This window comes from Chanos chanos, chromosome 4 (assembly GCF_902362185.1).
Source record: "Chanos chanos chromosome 4, fChaCha1.1, whole genome shotgun sequence".
In the NCBI taxonomy this organism is placed as follows: Eukaryota; Metazoa; Chordata; class Actinopteri; order Gonorynchiformes; family Chanidae; genus Chanos; species Chanos chanos.
In genome coordinates, this window is record NC_044498.1 from 30613536 (window position 1) to 30626771 (window position 13236).

Genomic DNA, 13236 nt, shown 5'->3' on the forward strand with positions numbered 1-13236 from the left:
TTTTGTTCATCTTTTGAGGGAAAAAACAGCCTGTTGTAAACTGATGAGAACTGTGTCCAGATGATAGATGGGATGGACTGCAGAGGTCTGAGGTTCACATGTGGGTCAGCAGGTGAGCTAACCTGCCTATGGTAAGATTCTGAAGCTGCTGTAATAGATACACACACACACACACACACACACACACAGGCATGCGTGCGTGCATACATATACATATATGTGTACACGTACACATACACACACACACAGGCATGTGCACGTACACACACACACAGGCACACAGAGGCACACAGATACATCTGGGGCAGAGCCTACAAATTATTAACTAGCTCCAAAGACCTATGCGTGCACATCTACACGCAAACATACAAGGCAGTGACGAGCGGGAAATGTATCATGCTCTCAAAACATACATAACCAAGAAAAAATTATGATACTCACCAGTCTCAGAAAACACTGATATAAACTCTTATCTCATCCCTTAACTACACTTCATCAGAGTCAAGACAACCAGAAATACACCAAGAACACTCCTGACACAATGAATAGAAGCTTCACTCCCACATGGTTCACCTGTGACAGGTAGATGTTTCACACCCACACAGTTTACCTGTGACAGGTAGATGTTTCACACCCACACAGTTTACCTGTGACAGGTAGATGTTTTGCTCCCACACAGTTTACCTGTGATGGGGAGATCTTCACTCTCTCAGGACTTACCTGGCAGCTGAGGAGCTGGTCTTCCACACTCTCCTGCATGACGGCAGCAGTGGAGTCGGTCGGTGTGGGGAGGTGCTGGAGGACCTCTAGGCTGTGACGGGCCTTCTCTAGCCACTGCTCCAGCTGGCCTGCCCTTTGTCTGTAAGCATGGTGCAGCCAGTGGGTGGGGCGGGGCCCCCCCGCGGGGGTCAGAGCTTCACCCACGGCCTACAAAGACAGACACAACAGGCCACTGAGCAAAAGGGAAGTGAGACAGGCAAAGGAGTTGTGGAGAATAAGGGAGGGAAGGAGAGAAGACAGGAACAGATGGAAGAGGAAACTCGTAGACAGAGTGACAGAGAGTGCAGAAGCCCAGAAGAGTGTATGAGAAAAGTTTCGTCTAGTCTAGTCCTAAGCAGCAACGCAGGCACTGGGCGTGACCATTAACCTGGACAGGACCTCAAAATCTGCCTCACCCGCCACCCACCATTCACTGATTCTCTCTCTCTCTCTCTCTTTCTCTCTCTCTCTCTTTCTCTCTCTATCTCTCTTCCTCACACAAAAACACACACATACATTCTCTCTCTCTCGCTCTCTCTCTCTCTCTTTCTCTATAACGTGCTCCACCCACCTGTGGCTAAACAACTTCCTGAAAGTCCTGTCAGTTGTCTCACACAGCTCTAGTGGCACTGAGTGTAAACACACACACACATACACAAACACACACACACTTGCACATGCAAATGCACATGTGATGACAGGCAATGCTTGAGTAGAGACAGACACAGATGGAGAGATAGAGAAACAGAGGAAGACTGGGAGAGAGAGAGAGAATAATGGAGCTACATTTCCTTTTTGACAGCTGATGTCACTGACCTGAACTTTATGCACCAAACTGTTTGTTTTTCTTCTCACACGTTTATAACATCTCTCTCTCTCTCTCTCTCTCTCATAACTGCATCAGTTCCTGTCTTTTTACACAAGACATCCACTACAATGTCAGTGCTTTTAACAGGACATCCACTACAGTGTCGGTAATTTTAACAACAAACTTTTGGTGCACACATAAAACAACAGTGCCATCTCCTGGACCAGAAAAGCAGCCCCAGTTTAATCTGTAGTTCATGTTTCCTGCTGCTGGTGACTGCCACAACAGGACATGAAAAATTACCAAACATGTAGGCTAGACTTAATCCCAATGTTTTAATCCCAGCTTTATATCATTATGGCAGAACAACCACACACACACAGACACACACACACATTGTTTCGTAAAAGCAAATAACCATTCTAAAGTTCCTATTCAAGCTTTGGTCCTGCTACATGTTGATATTTTCTATCAGTGGTCTTCCTGTTATTTTGAGACACATATTCAAACATACTGTCTCTCTTTCATTTTTTTTTTATTACTGATTGATTTCTAAGCAACCCTCTCCAATCTTTCTCTCTCTCTCTCTCTCTCTCTCTCTCTCTCTCTCTCACGTTTTATCATTATTCTGGGATTACACTGAGGTTCTGCGCAGCCCATGTCAATGATGAATGACTGGTCTGACTGAGTAAAGGGACAGGGTAATCAGGTAATGCTTTACTTCATATTAAAACTTTAGAGGCATGTAGCCACAGAGGAACTAGTTTAAAAGTTTGGACACAGAGGCTAGTTTGCTAGTCATATCTGTCAAGTAGTGGGTAAGACCCATCCTGCCTCCGAACAGGCTGAACTGTCATTTTCTACAAGGTTCCACAGGGCCTATGCTGAGGCAAGCATGACATCCAGATGCTGCAGACTGGACAGCTGACTGGACTGGACAACTCATCCCAGAGACGGGTGACAGTCTGGAGGCCTGCACAGGCCCTCAGCAAATTCACGCTGATGTTCCTGAAACCATTCTGAGACACTGCGTGCTTTCTATTGATGATAATAGGGATGCTCATTTTGAATTTTTTTCTGACCGAGAACCGACGCTCGTTAACCGACCATTAACCGTTGACCGACAAGATTAAAATGTACAATTTAGAATGAACGATTGTCTGTGACCCGTTAAAAAAATACCAATACAACAAATGTTCATAAGAAGGGGTTTATTTTTACATGTGCAGAACCGGCATAATAGCCTAGATCTCAGATATTTTATAACTTAAAATAAATAGCAAATAGTAGCCAGACTTTCTAATGCATAAACATTTTAACAAAACGAAAGCACCCGTTGGATCCTCCAGCGCCAAGAGCTCTGTAACGAAAACCTCCTCTTTCCTCGGCTAATTAATGATCATAAACAACCAACGGGTCGGCAAAACTGAGACTGATTTTTCAGACCTCAAAATAAAATAAACAGGCCTGGCCTGCCTCAGACCTTAGCATAGCGGAATCTTGTGTACTGGTTTTTATTTAGAAGTAGCAATATGTCGACATACTGCGGGGTTAGTCTAGTGCGCAGTCTGATAACTGTGAGACACGCGGCGGAGAATACCCGCTCAGATTTTACCGATGTCCGATTTTACCGATATATATATATATATATATGTATACACCCCCTTTTAACTGTTGATTAACTGATAGTATTAATCTGTCAAAATCCTTATTGTCGGTTAACGGTTAAACGGTTAATTATTAACATCCCTAAATGATATGTTATTCTGCTGAAAGTTTTCATATGGCAAAGGGTAAATTTTAGCCATGAGGGGATGCGGTTCATCAACAATGCTCAAATGTGCTGTGATATTCAGATGATGCTCAGTTGATATCAAGTATGTGCATGTGCCAGTAAAACATTCACCACACCAGTACAGCACCATCATAAGCTTGTGCACTGTTTACATAAACCAGAAAAACATTCACCACACCAGTACAGCACCATCATAAGCTTGTGCACTGTTTACATAAACCAGAAAAACATTCACACCAGTACAGCACCATTATAAGCCTGTGTGCTGTTTACATAAACCAGTGAAACATTCACACCAGTACAGCACCATCATAAGCATTTGTGCTGTTTCCATAAACCAGTAAAACATTCACACCAGTACAGTACCATCATAAGCCTGTGTGTTGTTTATTTAAACCAGTGAAACATTCACACCAGTACAGTGCCATCATAAGCTTGGGCACTGTTTATATAAACCAGTGAAACATTCACACCAGTACAGTAAAATCATAGGCCTGTGCGCTGTTCACATAAAGCAGGAGGGGCCCGCGCAACTCATGCTGCTTATGTCAAATCCTAACTCTGCTTTTATCATGATACAAGAACATGAGCATTTATTAGACCAGACAGTTCTGTTTTACTCCTTAACTGTCGAATGCTGATGATCCCTTGGATCTCTGGATGTAACTGGATCCCTGAACGTTTGTCTGTCTGTTTTATATAGCAGCCCATGACTCACTGTCTGTATGAGTGTGTTCTCATAAACACAGTGTACCCAGTAGCCTGGTCACTGTGTTTATAGCAACAGGGGAATGCACACTTTTAAACAGAGACAGATCTTTAGTGTCCATTGTGAGGAGCAGGCTGTGCTGTACTGGTCAGTGTGAGAGCATGTTGGGATATGGTGAGGGTGGTTTGGGTTGTGACATTGAGGGTTCAGACTGTGGTTATTACCATGCTGTGTGGAGTAGATGGTTAGTATATAACATACAAGTGAAGCACTCCACTCATGTTTTCAGTGCAGTGTGTGGAGTAGAGAGCATGGAGGTGGATGGTTAGGGTGCAGTGTGGAGGAAAGATCACTGTCTGGGTGTAGGACAAGATGCAGACTGGGTGATTAAGGGAAGAAATCAGGGTAATGGTACACTTTGCTATGTGTGGGCTTACCAGTGCTGGAGCTTCAGGTGCTGCCCCACTCTGCTGTTGGAGCTGTCTGACTTCTGTCTGTGTTTTCTCAGGGTGTGTGTATGCACTGGATGAGCCCTGAGTGTGTGACAGGGCCTCTGAAGTGTGTGTACCAGCAAGAAGCAGTGGTACAACCGTTGAACAATCGTGTGTGTCGGCAGCGTGTGTATCTGAGATACCTGGAGATTTTGGGCTTGGGATTTGAGGCAAATGCTCTGTGCATAGCTCAAGGCTTAGCATGACCTTACCCTGCTCCAAGACACTTTTCTCTGGAGCATTCACAGACTTAGGGCAAAGCATCTGGCTGACTGCTACCTGCTCTAAGGTCACCTCAGCTAATCTGCCTCTGTCTGGCGCTACATCTCTGACCTCAGATGGGGCTGACGTGATCTGGGACTCTGGGGGTCGTAACCGTGTGGCCACAGTAGTGTGACTGTCCAGGGGGATTTCTGTGAGCGAGTGAGAGTCAGATTCTGTATCGGTGTGTGTGTGTGTGTCACTGGTGTGTGTCTTCTGCCTTGCAGGCTTGCTTTCATGCCCCCGCCACACAAGTTCCTAACACAGAAAGAGAGAGACGAGGGGGGAGTATATCATTTTTGGGATTTATTTTTGCTTCTCTTTCTTTGTTTTTTATTTATTTATTTATTTATTTTAAAAACAGGCCAAAAAGAAACAAAAACAAAACAAACAAAGAAACAAGCAAACAGACAATACGCTCACAGGAAAGAGAAACATTTACAAGACCTAAAGAATGAGTGCGTTTACATGGCTATGCCCTCTCTCCCTCAATTTCAGTTAAAATTTAAAAACAGGTCATATTCCATTCACAGCAGCAGCTATAATATAAGTTATGTAAACAACCTCAAAAAGTCTTACTATATTAATGATTTAAGTCTTTAACTAAGATAAATCAGCATGCATTTTAACAACTACTTTAGTGAAACATCAGTGTTAATTTTACATTAGTATACAAATTGCGTTAGAGTTACACTGTTTGTCAAAGTAAAATCGATCTAATATATTTTATTTAAAAATCACATGAGTATACAAAAGAACTGTAACATGCGATAAAGTTTCTGAATTACTGCTTTCTTAGCTCTCCATGTCATATTCATAAATACTGCGAGGTGTGTGTCCAAATTGCTGGCATCCTCTACCTGCAGAATTTCTTTTAAACATTTTTCTTTTTCACAGAATGTCATTTACTCTATTGCAATACTTAAAAGTACACTTCTCAAAATGTACACAAGCTCAACATAAACTGAAGCCCAAGGCCAGGCTTTTCATCAGGAAAAGGATGCCAGCCACTGTTGTCAGTGCTTTGTCACTTTTGTAAATTAGACACATTCACAGTTTTAATGGGAACACTTTGTAGCTATGATCTGTGCCCTCTTTCTCCGTGTAATTAAATCAAATTTCAGCTGAAGGTCAAAACACTGTCAGATGCTAAGATGTTTCAAACCTCAAAATCTCCTCAGAACACATCAGCCATGTAAATGCACTGAACTGAAGGTTCTACCTCTACACAATCTAACTCTAGAGAAGCAAATCTTGATCTGTGAGGTTTCTAGATGAGAAGGGTCTAGATCTGGAAGGAGTCGAGATGAGTCCTTCTAGGTCACAGATGTCTGAAGTTGAGAAGGTCTAACTCTGGGAAGCTTCTAGATGACAAGCTGAGGGTCTAGGTGTAGGCCAGGACATAAAGGCAACTATGACTATGACACTACACATCTCTGTTGGCCTCTGGAGGGGGATTTGGAGAGCTCTTTAACAGAGCTTTGGGTTACCAGGTCTCGGGGAAGAGACTGCGCTCTGACTGGGGCCATAGGTTTTGATAAAGCTTCCGACACGCTCATCCCCGAGGCAAGAGACAGGCCCACTACTGCCTACAGGAACAGGAAGCACAAGGTCAAGGAGGTTAGGGGTCATGCACTTAATTCCCAAACACAATCACAAGAGAAAAGTGTCTGGTCATCAGCCATTATTAGCAACATGTTAAACATGAGATTTTCTGGCCTCCTGTTGCCATGTTATCTTGTGTTAAGCTGTCAGATCAGTACACAACATGTTTAGTCACATAATGTCACTAATTGTGGTCTAGTCAAAAATAAAGAAGTTTCATAGGAGGAAGGAAGACTGTGTTTTTAGATGGGTCAGTATATGAAAAATAATCACCTAACCCTAAAATAATTGATACAAATAATATACTAAAAATCTAGTAAAATGTACTGCTACCTATGGAACTACCTGTGTACCTACAGAACTACCTCTGTATTACCATGTAGCACTGCCTGTGGAAAGTGCCAACATGAAAAATGTGACAATCTGCAAAACAAGTTTCTTCCAGGGGAGTTAGAGGATGATGATGAATAATAATTAACTGTATGTTTAAAATCGGACCATGGACCGGTAAATCTGGTTTACTAGATTATTTTACTAGTTTGCAGATTGGATTTGTCATTAAATACTTGAATGATTAACTGATGGTAATTTCAACAGACTCTTTGGGCCCTAAAACCTATTATTTGACCTCAAAATCACCTTTCTAAGCTGAATAGTAACTGAGATTGACCATTTTAAGCTCCTGGTGGCCATCTTGGATGCCATCTTGAAAATGAACCTTTTCCTAAGGTCAGAATCAGCTAGATTTTTGGTATGCTGATTAGCATGACAAATAGTACTAGAAACCATCAGAAAACCTTTTGTATCAATTTTTTGGGGTTCAACCATATGTTGACCTGCCTATTTGTTGATTAGTACTTTACAGGAATCTATACAGTTTTGATTTTTAAAAAGGAGGCATGTGTGGTTTTTCTTTTTTTTTTTTTTTTACCTTGGGATCTGTTCTTTGTTGAGCTTGTTCCATACCCTGTGCTTTGACACTCTCTGTATCCTGTTTAAAAAAAAAAAAGATTTTTAAAAAGTTTATATTCAGAAGCCTCAGTTCAAACATCAACAGTTTAGTCAGAACACACGGTTTTGGGGTCCAGAAATAAAGTTACAAAATGAGACTATAAATGTTGTGTGTGTAGGTAATTAGCACATAGAAAGGAAATTTGTCAGGCGCAGGGTAAAACTGAAAAAAAGTCTTGTGGTTGGACGATGCAGGTGCAGTGCCCCCTAGAGGCGAAGAGAGAAACATTAAAAAATGCCACAAATGATTCAAATGTAAGGATAAAACCAACCATTAGGTCAAATAAAATCAATTTAACTGGAAACAAATTATAAATCTTTAAACCATCTATTGTGCAAAAAATGGCCAGAGAACTATATAAAATATACTTCTGTGTTAGAATATTCTTCATTCACTCTATCACAACTGAATATAATTTGAATATACCAGAACTGGACTTGTGTTTCTAGAATTATGATCAAATTATTCCAGAAAAGAATTAGTTTTAACATAGTGTAACGGGGAGAAGGTTTCCCCCTAATGGCATGTTCTGTTTATCCGTCCAAATACTTTTACCGTATAATACTTTTTTACTTTCTCCATTTTTACTCCACTTTATAAATAGCCACACCTGGTCCGGTTTTATGAATGTTCCTTGGGTTTCCGGTACTGTGCTGTAGATGGGCTGCGTCCAAAACCGCATACTAACGTACTAAATAGTACGTCAAAACAGTACGCCACCATTAGTAGTACGTCCAAATACATAGTATGCATGGAGTAGTATGTGAATAGTACCCGGATGACGTACTACTTCCGTTGGAAAAACGAAGTATGCGAGCACTCGACACTTTTCAATCCCATAAGACCATGGCTGTGTCCGAAATGGCATACTACATACTACTCGCATACTAATTATGACGTAAAAGTAGTATGTAGTATGCAGTACATGAAAAATAAAAATTTTGCAGTACACGACAGTTACCCGGATGATGTACTACATTGGCGAAAATTTCTAGTATACATCCCGAGCTCACTTCGCCGACTACTGCATCCCATGAAGCAACGCGGTGATTTCCAACTGTCAAAAAATTTTAAAAACATGACGGACAGCGACCGAACCAGCTTCAACTACAACTGCAGCTGCAGTTCCGAATATAAATGTATCAGCTGCATATTTTGGTGTAATAAATCTTCATACGCTTTCTTATAGGGCTACTTTCGATACATATTTGTGGTTGTCGTGTGTTGTTCGATTTTAACAGAACAGATAGCCCAACCGATAGCAAACGTGTAGTACACTACACGAAAGTTGTCATAATTGTGTACCATACTGTATACTAGTGTGTGGAGTAGTGCGCAGTATGCAGTGTATACTAGGCTAGTATGTAGTATGTAGTACGGTAGTATGCCATTTCGGACACAGCCTATATGAAAAAAGGGGCGTTTCTGATGCGGTGTTTAAATGTACTGCTGTGTCCGTTTACAGGTAGTCGTCATTAAACCGCGATTATAAAGCTCACGCGCAAAAATGTGGCGCAATTTTATTACCTCATTAGTGCGTCCAAATTCTAGCATACTTTCTTGTCTAAAATCTTTTAGTACGTACTCCGTACTTCAATGCAAGTTTAGTGTGCAGTATGTAGTATGCGGTTTTGGACGCAGCCATGGTGTTTTTAGGAAATAAGTCGGGTTGCAAGAAGTTCCACGAAGTAACGTCGTGGTCGAGAAAGTTTTAACATAGGTAGGTGCCATGTAGCCATCGTTTTTTTCTGAATGGGGTTTATGGCTTTAGCTGACCACTAATATTTTGCAGGGTCCGTGATTCTGTTCACCTCGTGGTCTGTGCTGGTAGTTCTGTTCGAGAAGGTATGTTTTAAGGTTAATTGAGTATCTCATGTTGGCCCAACTCGTCGCTTACCGTTGTTTCGTTTTAGCCGACCTACTTTTATAGAGCGGATGTTCACGACGGAGTAGCACTACCCTGCGGCACCCAGGTAGGTGGGGGTGAACCATTTTATCAGTTGAAGTATTTATCAGTGTTTATTTTATCCGGATGACAAGTTTTAATCAGTGTTCTGTTGTCTTTTAGGGTTGTAGCCACTGCTGTTTTTGCCTCTCTTTTAATCGATTAGTCCTTGGCTTTCTGTTTGGCCTCTTAAAGGTTTGTTTTGCTGGCTAACCGTTTGGCCACTAGCTTATTGTTTCGCACAAGTGACTCACAAGTGATTTCATCAAGTACATATCTTCTTAGGCTTGCTATAGGTATGCACAATTAACGTTACCAAATCAAGTGACCAAGAAAACACAGCCGCCAGCTTCTAGCTAACAAAGTCAAGCCTTTAAATTTATTTTGATGGAAGTCTACCTTTTAATCATGTCTCGGTGGCGCGTCTTCAAATGCCTCCTGAGGTTTGAGGTATTTTTTCCAATCGATTTTGCACCCATTTTGCAGTGCGTTTTATTTTCATTTGTATTGTATAATAAATTGAGATGAGAGCCCATCCTGATTACAACTAATGCGAAGTGTCACAAAATGATCAAATTATCGTACATTATGGGACTTCTGGCTGGTTGCCAAGTTAAGGTTATTTAAAACGTTTAACGTTCGATTTCCAGAGGAGGGAGGCTATAATTGCTTGTCCATTCGTCTGTCTCTGACCATTTCGTTAGTATTCGTCAACGAAAAAGGTTATATTTCGTCACAGTTTATTTTCAAAGATGCATTTTTATTTAGTTATCGTTGCGTTATCGTCGTGGAAAATTCGTTGAACATTGTCACAGTTTGTCAACGAAATTAACACTGCTCTCAAACTAGGTAATTCCCCCATTAGTAGGTCGGCCTGCCTTTCTTGGTGCCCCTCTTGTGGCATCCTGGTAACCCTAGTGACAGCTGTAGGTACAGAAACACCTTATGTTAATTAAATCTCTATTGCTTTATTAAATGGAAAATTTTTTAGTATTTAAAGTGTTTCTCTTGCATGAACACTCTCTTGCAACTATTTTTCTCCCATTACAGCAAATTGAAAAACGTTACTCTTATGACACTTGAAGACCACATCTCTGCTCTTGTTTTACAATAAAGGGCCTGTGCAATACTTGCTGTTTACTGAGGGATTAGGTATAAAACTATTTCTTTGGGCAAAATTCCCAAAGTGGCATTGTCAGTATATACGTTGTCCTAGGGGGTTACCCTTTTACCTACCTACCCTGGCCTCCTCCACCACCCAGTCACAGTCGATATAAAAAGTAACAGAATATACAATATGCAGTCAAAAAGGACACTGTATAATGTACAATCAAAAAGAGGGGCTACATAGAAATGTATGACACAGCAAAATGGACAAGTTAGTTGTTTCGTCTGTGGAAAACAAAACCTTTTGGTAATGTGCTGTAACATACTGATTTGGTTTCCAACATGGTCATTGGATTAGACTAGTGAAACAAACCTTTGAATTTAATAAGCACCAGGCGGACTCAGCATTGGGCTGAGGATGAGGAGAGTGAAAAATGAAAAGATGGACTGAAATGATGAAACAATGAGGTGAAGAAGAGAGAAGGAGGGTCAAAGGAAATGCGAGATGAAGCCAGCTCTCTCCAACTGCTCCTTTTACCTCAGTGTCAGTGGGACAGCTAGGGGAAGTATCGGTGGGTGGTGCATACAAAGGGTTTTCTTTATCCTCATCAGCCTCCTCCTCTTCCTCTTTTACTCTCCCAGAACTCTCCTCATTCACCAACACATCCCAGACTTTCTGCTTGGTTGTGTCATGCGCACATACAAACACACAGTCAATACAGAAAAATGGGGTAGATTTTAGTTAAATCCATAATACAGAACAGGTACAGCACACGCAGACTGTTAGTATGAACAGTGAGTAGCACTCAGTGCTTCAGTGGCTTTTAGAGACACTATGAACATTAATCTTATTTATCTAATTAATCCTATTCAAATATTATTGCTCCATTACAAGTGTCTCGGTCTTTCTTGCAGGCAGGTGAGGCAAAGCTCCTGAGCTGCTCTGAAGTAAAGACTCTTTTCTCTGTCCCTTCATTAGGATATTTTATTTAATGAGTTATGGACAGGAATGAAAGCATTTTTTTTTGGGGGGGGGGGGGGGGGGGGGGGGTTGGTTCAGACTTACTGCTCTCACTGGTCCTCTGAGTCACACATCCAAGCCAAGATGGGCTGCAGTGCACCATGGGAAAGTATGTGTGTGTGTGTGTCTGTCTCCTCACCCACATGTCTGTGAGCCATGTGACTAGACCTTTCTCCTAGACTCCTCCTCTGATTCCTTCTACATCTCTGAGCTTTTTGGATCTGTGTCTCCCTATCTTTCGCTTTCCACCTCTGCCAAAATTTGATTGCAAACTGCTTTTAGAATTCAGATCAACCTCTGAAAGCCGTTCATTCATGTAAGTGAAATAAAATAAAGAAATTGATTTGATTTTAGGAATAAAATCAAAGCAATTTGAGGAACTAAAGCATCTCAAACCACAAACTACAGCAGCTGCAGGAAATAACTGAAAGACAGCCTTGTGCCATGCCAAAGGTTAATAATAATAATAATAATGATAAAGAGGTCTTCTCTTCAGGAGGAGCCACAGCATCAGAGTCTTAAAAGCAATAAATTATAACTCAATCATAACTCAAATTCAATGTGAAATTGTCAGTGATTTTAAAAGAGAATAAGTTTGACAGTGAGGCTAAAAATCGTGCAATTTGCATTTATTGCACTCCGTCATTAAAATCTTTATATGACTTTAACACTACTTCCTATTACGCGTCTCTTTCTTTTTCCGTTTAAATATTGAATGGTTCCTCCCACGAGAGTGAGATGCATTTGTCTACAAGAGAAAAAACACAGAACGTGTTAGGAAGAGCAAAAAGGTAAAACACACACACAAACACAAACACACACACACCTATGTTACACATAGACACACAAGGCAGGTGGTTGAGCGTGAGAGAGAGAAAGAGTGTGTGTGTGTGCGTGCATGCTCATTGTCTACCTTGGCCTGGCTGCTCTTCTCCTCCCCCTGGGTGTGTCTCTCCTTAGGAGATGACTCCTCCACAGTCATCAGCGTGGCTCCAGACTTCTTCAGCACGTCATCCTCCACATGGGCAATGTGAATCTGACCCTGCTCCTGCTCCAGCCCATCCTCCTAACACACACATGCACACACGCACATGACATACATACACACACACAACCCCCAAATCCAAAGTGCTGAATAGTTACATCCAGTATCACAATGTATACATCCAAATCTGCTCAATAATCAATATTAGATACAAAACTCCAAAAACAGTGAGCTGCAGACAACAGAGTCAGCCCTGTTATGTGACAGAAACTCTCTGTCTCACCTGTGCCTCCTCAGTTATGGCAGGGGGCAGACTGTGTGTAGGAGTTTTCCCAGGTGAAGCACTAGAGGGCTCTGTGACTTCTGCATACTTTTCAAGCAGCAGCTATGACAGAGACAGACAGATGACTCAGCCATTTCTTCATGAGACAAACTGATAGAGTATCATTATGAAAAAAAAATTGGTATTACTATATGTGTGTGTGTGTGCATTTACCTGTTGCAGTTCCAGTAGTTGCTGCAGGAGTTGCTCTGCTCTGGAGAACACAGCGAGTTTGTTCTCAGCTCCATCAGGAAGACAGAGTCCAGACTGACATCTCTGGATCTCCTCCACTGTTCTCTTCATCAGCTTCAGCTGGTCCTGGGCCGTCTGCATACACACACACACACACACAAACATGGACACACATATACACAGTTACAGATGCACAGACACATACATTTTCTATAATTCAGAAG

The 13236-nt window shown here is 41.6% G+C and overlaps 1 protein-coding gene across 1 annotated transcript in view; it reads right to left on the reverse strand.

Moving 5' to 3' along the window:
- Positions 1–13236, reverse strand: part of syne2b (spectrin repeat containing, nuclear envelope 2b) — a 126934-nt gene that overhangs the window by 50682 nt on the left and 63016 nt on the right. The window contains 7 exon segments of the mRNA XM_030772229.1: positions 721–927; positions 6314–6412; positions 7360–7419; positions 11031–11168; positions 12427–12579; positions 12782–12883; positions 12995–13147. Of these exon segments, the coding sequence (XP_030628089.1) occupies positions 721–927; positions 6314–6412; positions 7360–7419; positions 11031–11168; positions 12427–12579; positions 12782–12883; positions 12995–13147 (912 nt within the window).